Here is a 17,738-nt window from a genome sequence, read left to right on the forward strand (position 1 = left end):
ATCCAGTCCATGTATGACAACCAAGTTTGGAATTTGGTTGATAATGTGCCCGGACGTAAGACCGTTGGGTGCAAATGGATCTTTATGAGATGGGTGGGATGTGAGGCGGAAGGTCATTTATGAGATATTTAGCATTCCTCTAGGAGTAAGGATTGAGCGCTCTCTATGTTGTGTATTCAGTTAGGGCATTGTGATGATACTTGAGACAAATATAGGTAGGTGTGGAAGGTAGTAGGGGCCCATACTACTGAAAGCACAGGACCCATACATGTAGCAAGGAAGTCACAACCCCTAGGGTGAGTCGGGAGTTGTCTCCCAAATATTTATGTGGATTATCTGACATCTTGTGGTATGTTTGAGAATGGTGATGACGAGACGCTTTGTGGATGGATCCGGTTCGAGATCAGGATCAGGAGACAGAGGCCAGGAGGGGCCAACAGCACCTGAGCAGGTGGTGCAGATGAGTACAGAGGAGTTGGATGCTAGGATTCAGGAGATCCTACATGATGAGGTTGCTGCTGCGTTCCGAGCACAGCTACCGAAGATGTTCGGGTCGATTAAGACTGCCATGGTGGAGTATTTTGATGAGTGCTACGCAGCCCTTGTAGAGACAGCCGCTGCAACAGCTGCATCAGCTGTATGTGCGGCAGGAGGAGGAGTTGGTAGGGGTTTTCAGTACAGGGACTTTGATAACACGAATCCCCCTACTTTTGATGGGTCGCAAGATCCCATCAAGGCTATGAGATGGATTTCAGATGTGGAGGGGTGTTTCTTCACCTGCTTGTGTCCTGCTGACCAGAAGGTCAGGTGTGCTCTGAACCTGCTTAAGTCCGGGGCCAAGGACTGGTGGAGACTTGCGACTGGGTCGTACACTGATGATCAGAGAGCTGCTGTTACTTGGGAGCCGTTCAGGGACATGCTCTGCGCCCGTTACATTCCACGGGTTGAGCGGGAACGTTTGGCACAGTAGTTTCTGAGTTTGAGACAGGATGGGGAGTCGGTGACGGAGATCACCTGGATGTTCACTGAGAGGGTGATGTTTTGCCCGGAGTTTGCTTCAGAGCAGGCTCAGATGACCCGTTATCTGAGCATGCTCAAGATGGATATCCTTCAGTTTGTGTCTGCTCAGCGATGTGATACTCTTCTAGAGTTGCAGGAGGCCTCCAGACGACATGAGTTGGAGATTGATCAGCAGTTGAGAGAGCAGCGGTAGGCCGTGGCACAGTCTCAGCCAGTGCCGAAGCGGTCTAAGACTGTTGATACTAGGATCGGGGGTCAGCAAAGCCGCACTTGTGGGAAGTGTGGCAAGGTTCATTCTGGTGTGTGTCGAGTTGGTAGTGGGTGCCACAGGTGTGGCAAAGAGGGGCATTACGCAAAGGATTGTCGCCAGATCGCCCCGGTTCAGGGTATAAGGTTATGTTATCACTACGATCAGGTTGACCACATGAAGGCCAACTTTCCACTACTTGCCGCCAAGCTGGCACAGGCTCCTGAAGCCGGCTACGTTGAGGATTACCGATGGGAGGCAGGGTAGAGCAGAGCCTCTGAAGGCTTAGGGACGCGCATTTCAGCTTACGGCCGAGGAGGCTAAGGCAGCACCAGATGTGGTTGTTGGTACGTTTCTAGTGAACTCCTTTCCTGCTTTGGCTTTGTTCGACTTGGGGGCGAGTCGGTCTTTTGTATCTCAGACATCTAGTAGGAAGTTCAGAGTGCCAGTAGGCGAGTTAGAGTGTCCGTTGCGAGTCTCTATCGCCAACGAACACAGGGTTTCTGCTACTTCGATCTACAGTGGGTGTGAGATGGAGATCTTTGGGGTACCTTTTCTGATAGACTTGATTCCGATTCCCATTAGTGATGTATGCGTGATTATGGGGATGGACTTGCTCAGCCATTTCGACGCCATGATTGATTGCGAGGGTCAGCGAGTAGTGGTTCAAACCCCAAGTGGGGGAGAGTTGATTGTATATGGTGAGGACACCAGAGTGGGATCAGAGTTTTGTTCAGCCTCCAGGGCTAGGCAGTTCATTCAGCACGGATGTACAGGTTATTTAGCGTATGTGGTGAATACGCGGGTCGGGGATCAGACTCCAGTTAAAGAGGCTCCGATGGTCAGGGAGTTTGCTGATGTGTTCCCAAAGGAGTTACTCGGAGTGCCTCCAGAGAGGTAGGTCGAGTTCAAGATCGACTTAGTGCCAGGTGCGGCCCCTATCGCCAAGACGTCATACCGATTGCAACCACAAGAGATGCAGGAATTATCATCACAGCTGCAGGAGCTTCTGGGAAAGTAGTTCGTTCGTCCGAGCAGTTCTCCATGGGGAGCACTGATACTCTTCGTCAGGAAGAAAGATGGTTAGCACCGGATGTGCATTTATTACCGGGAGTTGAACAAGTTAACTTGAAGAACCGTTATCCACTCTTGAGGATAGATGATCTTTTTGATCAATTATAGGGTGCGTCATGTTTTTCCAAGATAGACTTGAGGTCTGGATATCACCAGGTTAGAGTAAGGGAGGAGGACGTGGAGAAGACCGCGTTTCGGATGCGTTACGGACATTATGAGTTCGTGGTGATGCCGTTTGGGCTCACCAACACGCCAGCAGTGCTCATGGACCTGATGAATCGAGTCTGCAGGCCCGATGCTCGATCGTTCGGTTATTGTGTTCATAGATGATATCTTGGTGTATTCCAAGACCTGAGAGCAGCACGAGGAACATCTACGGGAATTACTGGGAGTTCTGAGAGGGGAACGACTGTATGCTAAGTTCTCGAAGTGTGAGTTTACGAGAGGTTCAATTCCCCGGACACCTCGTTAACCAGGAGGGGATGTTGGCCGATCCGGCCAAAATCGAGGCGGTTATGCAGTGGGAGGTTCCGAAATCTCCCTTGGACATTAGGAGCTTTTGGGATTAGTGGGATACTACCAGAGATTTATTCAGGATTTCTCCAAGATTGCGGTACCCCTCACTCGTCTGACGAGGAAGGGGGTGGATTTCTGGTGGGGACCTGAGCAACAGAGGGCGTTTGAGACCCTCCGACAGCGATTGTGCGAGGCCCCAGTCTTGACACTTCCGGAAGGAGTCGAGGATTTTGTGGTGTTCTGTGATGCGTCCATCACGGGACTAGGGGCAATCCTCATGCAGAGGGGACGGGTGATAGCTTATGCATCGCGACAGTTGAAGCCGCATTAGACGAGGTATCCTACTCATGATCTGGAGTTGGGGGTGGTGGTTTTCGCCCTCAAAATATGGAGACATTACCTATATGGGGTCCGTTGTACCATATACATGGATTACAAGAGATTGAGACATATCATGGATCAGCCGAACCTGAACATGAGGCAGTGCAGGTGGCTGGATGTAGTCAAGGACTACGATTGCGAGATCCTTTACCACCCTGGTAATGCGAATGTGGTTGCTGATGCTTTGAGTCGCAAGTCAGCGGGGTCTTCCACCCCAACAGTATGTATGAGGATAGTAGTGGACTCTCCACTTGTGAGTCTGATCAGAGATGCCCAGGTTGAGGGCATACGATCGGAGAACCGGAAGCTGGAAAGGATCAAGGGTGAGAATACCCGGTTTGAGCAGGATAGTCCGGGATTATTGACCCGATGCGGCCGAGTTTAGGTTCCAATGTATGGTGGGGTTAGGGAGACGGTTATGGAGGAGGCTCATAAGTCCCACTTCTCTATTCACCCGGGGGCCACCAAGATGTTCCGGGATTTGAGTTTGAGCTACTAGTGGCCATGTATGAAGCGCGAGATCGCTTGGTACGTCGAGAGGTGCTTGACCTGTAGGATGGTCAAGGATGAGCATCAGAGGCTGCATGACAAGCTGCAGCCCCTGGAGATTCTGGAAATGGGAACAGATCACGATGGAATTTATCACAAAGCTGCTGAGGACGGCGAAGGGGTTTGATGCCATTTGGGTCATCGTGGATCGATTGACCAAGAGTGCCCATTTCTTGGCCATACGGGAGTGTTCATTGGCTGAGAAGTTGGCCGACGTGTACGTCCGCGAGATCATGGCTCGCCATGGGGTTCTGGTCTCCATTGTCTCCGACCGGGATGTTAGATTTACCTTCCGTTTCTGGCAAAAGTTCAACGAGGAACTGGGCACGCGGTTGCACTTCAGCACAACATTCCATCCGCAGACTGATGGTCAGAGCGAGCGGACCATTCAGACCATCGAGGATATGTTGAGGGCGTGTGTCATTGATTTTGGTGGGATCTGGGATTCCCACCTACCGCTTGCAGAGTTCGCCTATAACAACAATTATCATTACAGCATTGGCGCCCCGCCTTTCGAGCTGTTGTACGAGCGGAGATGTCGCACCCCGGTTTGTTGGGGTGAGGTTGGTCACAGGGTGATGGTCGGACGGAGGTAGTCTTGCAGACTACCGAGAAGATTCAGCATATTAGGCAGTAGCTGCAGACCGCTCAGAGTCGGCAGAAGAGGTACGCCGACCGACGCCGATCCGAGCTAGAGTTTCAGGTCGGTGACATGGTACTCCTGAAGGTCTCGCCATGGAAGGGCGTGATCCGCTTCAGGAAGAGGGGAAAATTGGGTCCCCGATATATTGGGCCGTTCAGGATCATTGCTAGGGTTGGCAAGGTGGCTTACAAGTTAGAGCTGCCGGAAGAGCTTAGTCGGATCCACAACACTTTCCACGTTTCGCAACTGCAAAAATGCATCATGGATCAAGAGGCGGTGGTGTCGCTAGATGATATTCAGGTCGATAAGCGCCTGAACTACGTGGAAAGGCCTGTGGCCGTACTGGAGAGAAAAGGTGAAGATTCTGAGGAACAAGGAGGTACCTTTGGTGAATGTACAGTGGGAGCATCAGAGAGGGTCCAAGTGGACGTGGGAGCCAAAGGTGGAGATGCGGGAACACTACTCAAAGTTATTCGCTACAGCAAACTTCGAGGACGAAGTCTTAGTTAAGTGGGGGAGAATTATAACATCCCAACCGTCAGGTATCAATATTATTCCTTTTATATTTCATTTTTTTAAGGTCTACTCGACGAGTTGACGTTGTGACTCGTCGAGTAGCAATGGGCCAGAACATGTCATTTAATGAGTGACTCGTCGAGTTGGCATGGGGGACTCGACGAGTAGGAACTGGCAGTGGAAACCCTAAATTTCAGGGTTTTTGCACCCTATATATTGGACCATTAGTGCCTCCCACTGTCCTGTATCAGCCCTTGAGAGCCAGGAACCCTAATTTCGTGAGTGTGAGCTTGGAGAGTGTTTAGAGCTTTGAGAAGTGAACTTTGTGATGGAAATTTGTAGATCAAGAGGCTAGCATCAAGGATTTCGTGTGAATTCAGAATCCACTCCAGCTTGGGCACGTTTTGGGAGGTAATAAGCTGTTACCTTAACCTCTTTTCTTTTAGAATCATTCATATGTGGAGGCTAGGGCTTTCTTTGGTTATTCATTAAGGTATTTTGTTATGGGAGCTAGATCTGAAGCTGAAACTCCAGATCTGAACCTCTTTTGGGTCCTAAGTTCATAAAGTTTCCAGCTCTTGCAAGGATGAGACTCTCCTAAGGTGTAAAGCCCCATTAGATACTTAGATTGGTCATTTAGAGCCCCTAGGGCCTTGCATGCACGTAAAGTTTGCAACTTTACGTGATAAACATACCCTAGAAGCTTGGATCTGCAATATGGAGCCGCTGCATGGCTTAAAAAGCGTCTGTATGGATGATGGACTGAAGGGACTTGGCGAGTCGCAAGGTCGACTCGGCGAGCCACATGGAGATGGCTATGTACTCGACGAGTTGGATGAACAACTCGACGAGCCCGTTAAAGATTGCCTTGAACTCGGGGAGTTGTTCGAAGACTCGGCGAGTCGGCTAGGGTTTCTCCCAATCCCTGGACACGTACGAACTCAGCGAGTTAAAGGGGAACTCGATGAGCCAATCAAGGATTTCATGACTTCTCGAGTTCAGGGAGGACTCGACAAGTCGAGTCAACATGCACTGTTGACTTTGACTAATAGACTTTGACTTTGACCTAGAGTTGACCAGTTGACTTCTGAGGATGTTTTGGTAATTTGGAGATTTATGAAAAAGGGGTTTTATGGTAATTATAGGTGGTGAAGTTCGTGTTGGTGATCCGGGAGTTGAGCTTTCTAGTTCATACGACAGTTGCGAGGTGAGTTATCCTCACTATACTAAGGGGTCTAAGGCACCAAGGCCGGCCCAGTGAATATGTTATCCTAGTAGTGTTAAATGTTGAGTATGAGTTAGTGTTGCATGTTAGTGGTTATGCCAGTTAGGTAGACCTATAGGACTACCTGTGATGTTATATGATTATTACATGCTTAGTAGTTATGTTATATGTTGTGTGGGTTGGGTTGAGGTTGTACTGCTGCATGCGGTAGCCAACAAACCCTAGAGTATTCCAGATATGAGCTGAGGGCCCGGTAGGCATTCCAGACTCATACCGAGGACTCGGGAGCATTCCAGATACGAGCTGAGGGCCCGCTAGGCATTCCAGACTCGTACTGAGGGGTCGATGACATTCCAGATACGAGCTGAGGGCCCGGTAGGCATTGCAGACTCGTACTGAGGGCCCATAGGTAGTCCAACTTGTAAAGCTGTGGACCATTACATGCTGTTTCAGTTTATTGTTTCAGGTACAACAGGGGATCGCGGCAAGGCGAATGCGTGATCGTACCACTCCTCCTATTATGTTTATGCTTCTGGGAAAACTCTGATAATTAATATTTTGAAAACAAAGTTGTAATGATTTGATGAACTTGACATGTTTTTAAAAGTTTAAATTGGTTTGGAATTTTGGGTGTTTCAAATTTGGCTAAATTAGTAATTACCCCATAATTATATGATTATGAATAAAATGCTTAACGAGATATGAAAGAAAAATAAATTCATCAAAAGAAAAGCAAGTTATTAATATTAAATAAGATTGTTATGAGAGTATTTACATATAAAATGAAATTTAAAAAATATAAGTGTGAGGTGGTTGTTAGAGGTGGCAGTGAGATACCGGTAGTGTTAAAGGTGGTGGTTGGTGGACATAGAAATTTGTTAATTTTTTTATTAATGATAATCATTTTATTTTTATTGATTAGTTTATATAAAATAAAAAATATAATAGGTTTATTTTTATATTAATGTTAAAAGTAATGTGATTAATGATAATATTGCTCTTGGATTAAGGTAGATATAATAAGTTTATTTATGGATAATTTATTAATATTATTTTTATAAATGATATATAAATATTTTTATTTAATTAAAAAAATTAAAATACTAACACAACGATAATAAACTAATATTTTGAGAGAGACGACGGAAAGTATTTTTTTGAAACTAAAATGGATATAAACAGCAAGTAATGCTCTAAAGAGTTAAAGATATAAATATTAAATATTATTTGGAAAGGGTTCATATTCAGTAATTCATAGCTTTCAAGCCAATACAACCTTTTCCTAAATGGATTGGTTAAAAAAGTAAAAAACTGTCAAAAAAAAAAATAAATAAATAAATAAATCAGACACCTAACGAATACAGTAATAATTACAGGGGTAATATTATTAAACGAGGGGCAGAAATAACGTTTCCCTTTATTAAATGTTTTGGAAAAGAAAAATAACGTTTTGAATCAAACACAACCCAACTCTCCGATACAAAATTACCTGTTGCCACACACCTGACTTGACCTATCTAGTAAAAGGCCAATGCAGAGGAACCGATCAAACGTGGATTACGAAGATAGAAACTTAACCAATCAAAATGCTCCCTTTCTCCACGTGTCAAAGCAAGAATCCAACAAAAGCTAAAAAGAAAAGGAGAGAGATGAGTGTGGATAGCAGAAAAAGTTGAGGTCGGCTGAATACGTAGAGTTTATGAAAATGGCGACGGCGTTTGCGGCAGCAACTTCCTCGGCGGCCACCGCCGTCGTGTTACCTCGTCTTCCTAGCACCACCGCTGTCCGTTGCTCATCGTTACCGCACCTTCCAGCTCGTTCGTTTTCCACTTCGATCAAACAGATTTCAGGTAACTTTATTGTCGGTGCTACTATTGTTGTTCTCTGAGGCATTTCGTCGAGCATATTGTTTACAAGTTAGGCTGTGAGCTGGATTTTCGATCGATTTTGAGGTTCTCAATGACAACTTCACGTAAACTACTTCCTCGTAGATTTGAAATTTGTCGTGAGCTGTTATTCAATTAGTGAACACAATAAATCTTTCAACTTCAAAACCAACATGGGTTGTTTTACGTTTCTAGGTACATTAGACAGTGTACTTCACTGAACCTCGCAAAAGGTCACTAAATTAGAAACCTTTGGTGTTAGATCTGAAGCAAATTCTTATCAATGTTGAAACTAGTATTCAGTTTAATCCGGAACTTTGGGGTTCCAGCCATTACACGTGTTGTTTCTTTTAGATATGTGTGTTCTCTGTACTATAAAGCTGGATAGCATTTGATATGTAAGTTGTTAATTGCTTGTTAGTATCACGAAGGTCATCTCTATTGAAGATCAAGGCCTCAGAAGATGCATCATCTCCTCCGGATGCTAATGAATTGTTCAATGACTTAAAGGAAAAGGTGAAGATTCAAGAAACATATATAAGCTCAACTCAATTCTTTTGTCATGATCTACTTACTTATCAGTCTCTGTTTCTGATACAATATTTGTTTCCTTTACAGTGGGATGCACTTGAAAACAAGTCAACAGTTATAGTGTATGGAGGAGGAGCAGTTGTTGCAATTTGGATATCTTCAATCCTTATTGGTGCAGTCAACTCAGTGCCATTGGTATGTGTTATATATATCTTGTTGGCATGGTGTTTTTGAGTTGTTGTTTTTCTAAATCAGGTGTCTAATGTTTTCTATAGCTTCCAAAGATCTTTGAGTTGGTAGGACTTGGATATACCGGATGGTTTGTGTACCGATACCTTCTGTTCAAGGTAAATTTTTTAAAATTTTAAATATTACAAGTATGTATGGTTTAGCCACATTTTATGTTGAAATTAAAAGGGATGCATACTGATGTTTTGGGAATTTTATATTTTATATATTTCAGTCTAGCAGAAAAGAGTTGGCAACAGATATTGAGTCGATAAAGAAGAAGATTGCAGGGACCGAGTAAATTAGGTGTATATATAGGTTTCTACATGTAATATATATGATACGCTTTCTTCAATTTTTCATATAACATTTGTGTTTGGGAATATGATTGTGTGTGCATTGGAGCCAAGAGAATACAAGATTTAAGTTCATATATAGCTTCTTATAGATAGGTATTTGTGTTCATTGTCAGGATAGTAATATGATTGATCTGAATTAGAGATGACTAATATCTCAAGAATTAAAGAAGATAAGAGAATTTGGAGCAATTTTCTAGATTGATTTTAAAACTGCAATTACATGCAGGAAATTAAATATGCAGCTAGGTCCTAAACATAAGCAAAAACTAAAGGAGTAATAGAAACATGAAACAGTGCACCAATGGAGTATGCAAACTTAGTCACATGCTTGTGCCTCACATTGATGAGCTTCAGATCTACCTTGCGTATGGGTCATTGCAATTGGACTTTGAGTCTTCCTCCTTGCAAACTATCTCATCCTTGTGGTCGAAGTGGGAAACGAAAACCAAAAAGTGTTTTTTGATTTCAAGTTCTTGTTACAAGAACCGAGTATCCATCATGTAGTGCCATAACTTCATGGAATAACCAAACCCATGGTCGTTATTTAGAAATCAATGAAGCCCCAAACTTTAAAATGAACGAATTGATGAAGTTATATATTTGTGATATGATTTTGAGGTTATTACCAAAAAGATCAATAGTTGAAGAACTGAACAACTGAACAAGGCCAAGCATCGATAACCGGTGATGTTAGTAGCCTTTCCAGCTTTGCCTAGCAACTTTGCGTAGTAGCTTAGCACTAAGCCCAAAAAACCCATGACCTTAAGCTTATATTTAAAAAAAATTAAGATCAGAGGAAGTGGTGTCATAGCAATAGCATGGCAAAGCGCCTCCGCCTCCAATGGCATACATAGGGGTTCCCGAGGTGGCCGGTGCAACCCCTCAAATTTTAAAGCACAGTATAATTTTTTTTTTTTTTAGAATTTCCCATGTAGTATAAATTTTCCGACATGCCACCACTGGGTTTTGTCTTGCGTTCGCCCTCTACACTCACTCTTGACATACAATGGAAGAAAAAGAGAAAATGTCAAAGAAGGAAAAGAAAAAAAAAATAGAGAAGATGTTTGGAATGGGAACAAGTTTAGTTGCCACACCTATTCAATAGGGGTGTGCGCCACAAGTGCCGAATTCTTCTTGTAGTCTAATTAATTAATATATATATATATATATATATATATATATATATATATATATATATATATATATATATATATATATATATATATATATATATATATATATATATATATATATATATATATATATATATATATATATATATATATATATATCTAACCTAATAAATGAAAATGATTTCCGACACATGTCATGTTTTCCTTTCATTTGCCACATGTAATTTTTTTAGATATTATGGATTTTTTATTTTCCACATGTCATTTTCTACTTTTTTTTCACATTTCTTAAATTAAAAAATCTGGAATTAAATACATAGTTTATATATGTAAGGTATTTAATTATATTAAACTCTAAGAATAATTGTTATACAAACTTTAATTTTCTTCCTTTTTAATTCCCTGATAATATGCATATGTTAGTCAATATCACAGCTAAACTTTATTAACAATTCCAAAATTATATAATATTGAAGGAAATGATTTCACAAGATCATCATACAAATTTCAATATTTCTGATATTGCAAAAAATACTTATGTTTACAATTTTTTATATTAATTTTTTTAAACCCGTGTAATACACGGGTCTCACACCTAGTACTCTAATAAATGAAAATCTTTTTGCCACATGGCACACTCTCATTGATTTTGCAACTTGTCATTTTGTGGTTATTTTCAATTAAATTTTTTCCACATGTCATTTTGTGGTTCTTTTTATTTTTATTAAATTTCATATAGTAATTTATTAAATATATTAATTGCAATAAATGTAATAATAAATGCATATCAATTTCATTAATTAACTTTCCTTCTAATTTCAAATTTTCAAAATTAAAACCCCATTAGTTTCTTTGTTTATTTATCTAAATTATATGTTTAAATTTAAAGGAGAAAAACACTTTAGTTTTAATAATTCAATATTTTTGGAATTTTTTTTATAAATTTAAACTTCTTAAAATTTTAAAATTTCATATTTTTTTAAAATGAACCCATGTAATACATGGGTCATACACCTAGTATATATATATATATATATATATATATATATATATATATATATATATATATATATATATATATATATATATATATATATATATATATATATATATATATACACTAAACTGCAAATTTGGTCCTTGTGGTTATAAAAAAAATGTGGATAGAATCCAAAATCTTTTCAATTTGCACCATCGGTCCAAATTAGATCTTTTTTGTGGATATGGTCCCTATCAAACTTAAAATGATGATTATACCCTTTTAATTTGTCTTTTTTTTTTTTTTTTTTTTTTTTTACATTTTTTTATGTTTTCCTAATATCAGAATAATTAAAAATAAATAAAAACAACTACCCATACCATCCCATCTCTCTCTCTCTCTCTCTCTCTCTCTCTCTCTCTCTCTCTCTCTCTCCATGGATGAAGCTTCAACTACTCCATTCACAACCACATCCATTCTCCAAATCTAAACCCAAAAACCACCCATCACTACCACTTCCCAAATCAGCCACCAGTCACCACCGAAGACACCCAAGAACACAACCATCGACCTTCACCTCTTTCAACCATCTTCAACCTCAACCATAATCCCACCATTACAGCCTAACCTTAACCACAATAACCCACCCTTATTCCTCCTTTTTACTGCCACTATAACGCACCAAAACATAACCAATACCATTACTATCAGCCATCTTATACCTTTGTTAACAACCAAAAATCCGTTTGATCGAACTAAGGATGGAAAAAGAAAAAATCTAGTGATTAATCGATCTAGAGAAGAAGGAAGGCTACTAATCAAATTTTGAGCAAGTAAAAGGAACGTCGGGAGAGGTTGCATATGTTTGTTTAATCGATTTTTAGACAAGAAAGAACGAATGTAGTGTAGAGCAGCGAGCAATTTTGAGGAAAAAAAAGGAGGTTGCATTTCATTGAGGGGTACCGATTGAGTGTGAATCGGTTTTTAGAATAAAGGACAAGAGCAAGAATGTCGATTTCTGTTGCTGGACGAGAAAGCGGGTTGCGTTTCTCCATCATCACCCTTTTCTCCGACCACCATTTCCTTCGTCAATGGCATCATCGTTGAATTTGTTCATCTGCATCTCCGGCAGCTGCATAGTTGTTGCCTTCCATCGTTTTTCCCTAACTTGATCTTTATCTCTTGCCTCATTCAATTGCTTGTCCCTATTTTCTTTCCATCAACAAAAAGAAGGAGAGAAATAAGGGGTGTGGTTTGGAGAAGACGATGAATAGGATTTGTGTGTGTGTATGTGCTTAAGAGAGATAGATGGGGTGGGGGTACGGTGAAATGGGGGTAGGGTGAGTTTTTCTTATTTTTTTAATTATCAAAATATTAAAAAAAGGCTGAAACATAAAAAAAATGTAAAAAACAAATTAAAAGGGTATAATAGTTATTTTACGTTTGATAGGGACCATATCCACAAAAAAGATCTGATTTTTGACCGATGGTGCAAGTTAAAAAGATTTTGGACTCTATCAACATTTTTTTGATAACCACAGGGACCAAATTTGCAGTTTTTTCTATATATATATATATATATATATATATATATATATATATATATATATATATATATATATATATATGAAACTTCTGAATAGTAAACTGGACATTTTTTTGGCAGAAATGGTCCCTGCACTTTGCTCTTCATTCTTTACCTATTTTGACATTTTTAGTCTTTGCAATCAATATTTTTACACTTTTTAAAATGGTCCCTGCACTTTGCTCCTCATTCTTTACCTATTTTGACATTTTTGGTCCTTGCAATCAATATTTTTACACTTTTTAGGAACCTTTTAATATTTAAAGTTTGGCTACAAAACTCTAACAGTTTGACAACTTTGATCCCATTTTTAAAAATTTGCTAATTCCTACCCCTTTAATTCTTTAACCATTTTGAAACTTCTAATCCTTGCAGTCAAAATTTTTATATTTTTTCATAAAAACATGAAAAAAACGGTCCGGGGAAAACTCCGGGCTTTTCATCCTTGCACTATCTACGTCTGTCATATTTATCGATTCGGAAAAAATATTGAAAGCTTCTTGGCCCCGCGTAGCGGAGGTAACCTTTCTAGTTTATATTTTAGTAGTATAATATTAATAATATTTTTTTTATAACGATTGATCATCAAAATATTTTAATTTTTTTTAATCAAACACAAGTTACACAACCTACCGCCTACCGAAATTCAGTAGTACAAAAGTACATGTTGACGCACACCTGACCTTTCTAATTTAGTACAAGCCTAATAATGAAGAACCGATCAAACGTGGATTACGAAGATAGAAAGTTAACCAATCAAAAGCCGCCTACCGAAATTCAGTAGTACAAAAGTACATGTTGACACACACCGCCGTTGGGTTACCTCAGCTTCCTACCACCCCCTTTGTCTGTTGCTCAGTGTTACCACACCTTCCAGCTTGTTCGTTTTCCTCTTCGATCAAACATGTGTCGGGTAACTTTATAGTTAGAAGTTAATTAATACTACTTCTCTAGAGAATTTCGTTGAACATGTAGTCTAGAAGCTAGTAATTGGTTTCAATTCTACGTGTTGTTTCGTTTAGATGTGTGTTTTTTGTACGATGAAAGTCAGGTAATGTGACCTATTGTGGAGATTCACTCCTTTTGGCTGCAATTTTCACTGTCGTTCATCCTCAATGTTGTGACATTTGTCATTGAATTTATAAAAACTAACACATTTATCAATACCGTATGAAAATTGACAGCAATTTCTTCGTGTTACCAAGGTTGAGAAGATCATTTATGTTCCGAATCAATTGCTCTAGATGCTAATGAATTGTTCGATGACCTGAAGGAAAAGTGGGATTCACTTGAAAACAAGTCGACAGTTGTTGTGTATGGAGGAGGAGCAGTTGTTGCAATATTGATATCTTCAATCCTTATTGGTGCTGTCAAGTCAGTGCCATGGGTATGCTTTCTATATGTTGTTTGTATATTGTGGTCTTGAAATATTGTTTTCTAATATAGTTTCTGTTATCTTGTCACAACTTCCAAAGATCTTAGAGTTGGTAGGACTTGGATATATTGGATGGTTTGTCTACCAGTATCTTCTCTTAAAGGTAAATTTCTTGCAACTTGAATATAAGAAGAATGTAGGGTTTAGCCACATTTAATCTTGAAAAGACATACTAATATTTTGGGAATTTTATAATTTTATATATTTCAGTCTAGCAGAAAAGAGTTAGCAACAAATATTGAGTGGATTAAGAAGGAGATTGCAGGGACCGAGTAAACTATATTATTGTTAATTTTTCTTATAAAATTTGTGTAAGTAGTCATCATGTTTGCCCATAAGATTGTTCCAAAACCTTATAAATTATATCTTTAACCATACCTACAATTTTTTTTTTGGTCTTATTTAAAAACGTACTATTTTACAATTGAAATATTTTGATATGACCTTAGACTTATCACTGGAAGACCTATTTTTGGTTAAGAAACCCATAAGAAATTTTGGACAAAAATTACTATTTTGGTTAAAAAATCCATAAGCAATTTTGGACAAAAATTACTCAGTTCCTTATAAATTGGATAAGGGGAGGTATAGGATGGTTCGCAATACGTAACAAATAGGGGTGGAACACGACCATCAAAAACTAGGGGGCCAAAACCAAAACACAAAATGTAACACCCATAAAAATCATGCCAATTTAAACTTTTTCAAAACACTTAAAACCATTTAACATTACATAGTTTGTTTTCGTATTAAAAAATATCAGAGTATCCCAATATCAAATCATAAAATCATAACAACAGGAGGAGCGACACGATCATGCCTTCGCCTTCCCATGATCTCCAGAAATACCTGAAACAACAAACTGGAACTGTATGCCCGAAAGCTTTGTGAGTTCCCCCAAAATACCCATACCCATGACAACAAACATATAATCATAACAACATACTATGGGTCCAGTCAACCATCGGGATGGAATACCCCAGGCCCTCAACCAATCGGTTGGAATGCCAACATACTATAGGTCCAATCATCTTAGGGATGGAATACCCCCAGGCCCACAACCAATGTAACATCCCGTTTAAATAGAGTAATTAAATAATAAATTAGGAGCCCCTGGAAGTAATTATTATGATTATTTTATACTATTATAGCCCAAGATCGAATAATAATTAGTGGGTGTTGGTTTTAGGAAGTCCAATGGCAAGAATTGAACCTCCAGGGGCTAAAGTGTAATGTTGGGACTTAATTTGTAAAGATTTGCATAAGTCAAGGAGTGTTTGGTATTATTTGGGGCTTAATATAAAAGAAATTATGGAAACAGGGGTTAAAAAGTAAATATTGGACTTGATTAGTAAGGATTTTCTGAAGGAGGGGTCGAAATAGTAAATTAGGTATCAGTTTTGAAAGAAGTATGGCAAGGAGGGACCATTTGTGTTATTATGGGAAAAGTTGGTGATAACCGGGTATAAAGCTTCGCTATTGTTTAAACCCTAAACCTAACACTTCTTTCACCAGCCGCAACCATCCTTATGCCCCATCCATTCGGTCGTCACCTTCTCAATGACCACCTCCGGTCGCTGTTTCCTTGCCGAACCCGACCACCACCATAACTTGTTGTCGCACGTCGTGAACAGAATAAGAGAACCACCGAAGATTGTTGGAACCGTGCCCGCCGACGTCAACTTAGGCCGTCGGGACTATTGCGGTGGCAATGACGCTGTGAACGGGTCCGCTCAATTGTGCCGCTGCCACCCTCTGTGTTCTTCTCTCTCTCTTCTTTGTTCCTTTGCTGTTGTGGCTGTCGATTCGAAGCAACCATCGATGCTGGGGAAGGTTCTGCCACTAAGGGTCGTCGCTGCTGTAGGATTTTAATCTTGATCTTTTTTAGTTTTATTATTCAGCAAAATAAATAGTTTGTTTTTTTATTGAATGGGTCATGTGGACCAAGTAATAGGACTGGAAAACAGGAAAGCATGGGCTTAGTTGTGTTTAGGGTCGTTAGGTTTTTTTTTTGCTATAAATGCCATCTCGTGTCATGAATAGAAAGCAGCCGTTTTCTGCATTACGATTATCTCTTCTCCTCTTTATTTCTCTTCCTGAAAAATCACAGATTGAGTGGTGTGTTTGTTGTTACAAAGAAGTGTGTCTACAGGGCATGATTCCAACATTTGGTATCAGAGCCTAGGATCAATTAGAAGAAGGAGGAGGTGATTTCATGGAGAATTGAAGATCACGATGTTGCAGAAGTAAAAACCGACAAAAAGCAAGAAAGAAAGAAATCAAGAAAGCAGGAAAGAAAGAAGAAAGAAAGAGAAAGAAAGAAAGCAGAAAGAAAGAAGAAAGGAAGAGAAAGAAAGAAAGCAGGAAAGAAAGAAGAAAGAAAGAAAGTCATTACCTGAGAAAGAGAGACCAAGAGAGACTGAGTATAAAGTCTAAGAGAAAGAATGGCTGGAGGATCAAACCAAGGGGGGTCAAAAGAGGTTGTGGCTCAAGGTACTGTTGTACCATTTCAATGTCCTAAATTGACTGAAACTAATTATACTACTTGGTCTATTATGATTGAAACTTTTTTGAGGGCATATGGATATTGGGATGCAATAACCAAGGATGTAGTTGATGAGAAGAAGAATTATACCACCAAAGGCATAATTTTCCAAACCCTCCCAGAGAATGTTCTTTTACAGGTTGCTAAACACAAGAATGCAAAAGATGTTTGGGAATCAATCAAGGTTAGGTATATTGGATCCGAACGGGTGCAAAAAGCAAGGCTGCAAACCTTAAGAAATGAATCGGAGATGCTTAAGATGAAGGAAAATGAGTCAATCAATGACTTTTCGGGCAAAATAAGTGGTATTGTTGCCAAGTTCAAAAGTCTTGGTTCAACTCTTGAAGAGGAGGTGATCGTTAGAAAGTTTCTCAATTCGGTTCCAAAGAAGTACTTGCCAATTGTAGCTCCAATTGAACAATATTCTGATCTTGAAACTATGACATTTGAAGAAGCGGTTGGAAGGGTCAAAGCCTATGAAGAAAGGCTTCAAAGTCATGATGAAAAGGAAGAAGAGCAGGGTCAACTCATGATGGCAAGTGAACCAAGGCATGATGATAGTAGTGGACATGGAAGAGGGCGTGGAAGGAACTATGAAAGAGGTGGAAGAGCTCGAGGAAGAGGAAGAGGTTGAGGTGACAAAAATAACTTCCGATGCTTTAACTGTGGAGACTTTGGGCATTTTAGCTATGAGTGCACAAAGTGGAATGACAAAGACAATGACAAAGAAGCAAACTTGATCCAAGATGAAGAACCGTCATTGCTTTGATGAAAAAAAATGTATCAAGATTAAGGAGGTGAATGTAGGATTTTAATCTTGATATTTTTTAGTTTTATTATTCAGAAAAATAAATAGTTTGTTTTTTTATTGAATGGGTCATGTGGA

The 17,738-nt window shown here is 39.7% G+C and overlaps 3 protein-coding genes across 3 annotated transcripts; all 3 read left to right on the top strand.

Annotated features, from left to right (window-relative positions):
- Positions 1-7,807: 7,807 nt before the first annotated feature.
- Positions 7,808-9,249, top strand: LOC111902927 (protein CURVATURE THYLAKOID 1A, chloroplastic). Its single transcript, XM_023898735.3, has 5 exons — positions 7,808-8,021; positions 8,479-8,573; positions 8,676-8,783; positions 8,864-8,935; positions 9,052-9,249. The coding sequence occupies exons 1-5, from the start codon at positions 7,871-7,873 to the stop codon at positions 9,115-9,117; spliced, it is 492 nt and encodes a 163-aa protein (XP_023754503.2). The 5' UTR covers positions 7,808-7,870; the 3' UTR covers positions 9,118-9,249.
- Positions 9,250-13,667: 4,418 nt separating this feature from the next.
- LOC111902926 (protein CURVATURE THYLAKOID 1A, chloroplastic) lies at positions 13,668-14,583 on the top strand. The gene is made up of 4 exons (XM_052769992.1): positions 13,668-13,785; positions 14,087-14,254; positions 14,334-14,410; positions 14,518-14,583. The coding sequence occupies exons 1-4, from the start codon at positions 13,668-13,670 to the stop codon at positions 14,581-14,583; spliced, it is 429 nt and encodes a 142-aa protein (XP_052625952.1).
- Positions 14,584-16,751: 2,168 nt separating this feature from the next.
- LOC111902925 (uncharacterized) lies at positions 16,752-17,486 on the top strand. Its single transcript, XM_023898733.1, has one exon. It carries the CDS (start codon positions 16,752-16,754, stop codon positions 17,484-17,486), a length of 735 nt encoding a protein of 244 aa, XP_023754501.1.
- Positions 17,487-17,738: the final 252 nt, after the last annotated feature.

The sequence above is a fragment of the Lactuca sativa genome, chromosome 3, assembly GCF_002870075.4.
Source record: "Lactuca sativa cultivar Salinas chromosome 3, Lsat_Salinas_v11, whole genome shotgun sequence".
Lineage (NCBI taxonomy): Eukaryota > Viridiplantae > Streptophyta > Magnoliopsida > Asterales > Asteraceae > Lactuca > Lactuca sativa.

Bases quoted from the DNA above. Each gene is read 5' to 3' on its own strand.
- LOC111902927 (XM_023898735.3), top strand. From the start codon at position 7,871: ATGAAAATGGCGACGGCGTTTGCGGCAGCAACTTCCTCGGCGGCCACC. The intron at 8,022-8,478 runs GTAACTTTATTG...ATTGCTTGTTAG, and splicing joins TTCGATCAAACAGATTTCAG to TATCACGAAGGTCATCTCTA. The intron at 8,936-9,051 runs GTAAATTTTTTA...TATATATTTCAG, and splicing joins ACCGATACCTTCTGTTCAAG to TCTAGCAGAAAAGAGTTGGC.
- LOC111902926 (XM_052769992.1), top strand. From the start codon at position 13,668: ATGTTGACACACACCGCCGTTGGGTTACCTCAGCTTCCTACCACCCCC. The intron at 13,786-14,086 runs GTAACTTTATAG...AAGGTTGAGAAG, and splicing joins TTCGATCAAACATGTGTCGG to ATCATTTATGTTCCGAATCA. The intron at 14,411-14,517 runs GTAAATTTCTTG...TATATATTTCAG, and splicing joins ACCAGTATCTTCTCTTAAAG to TCTAGCAGAAAAGAGTTAGC.
- LOC111902925 (XM_023898733.1), top strand. From the start codon at position 16,752: ATGGCTGGAGGATCAAACCAAGGGGGGTCAAAAGAGGTTGTGGCTCAA.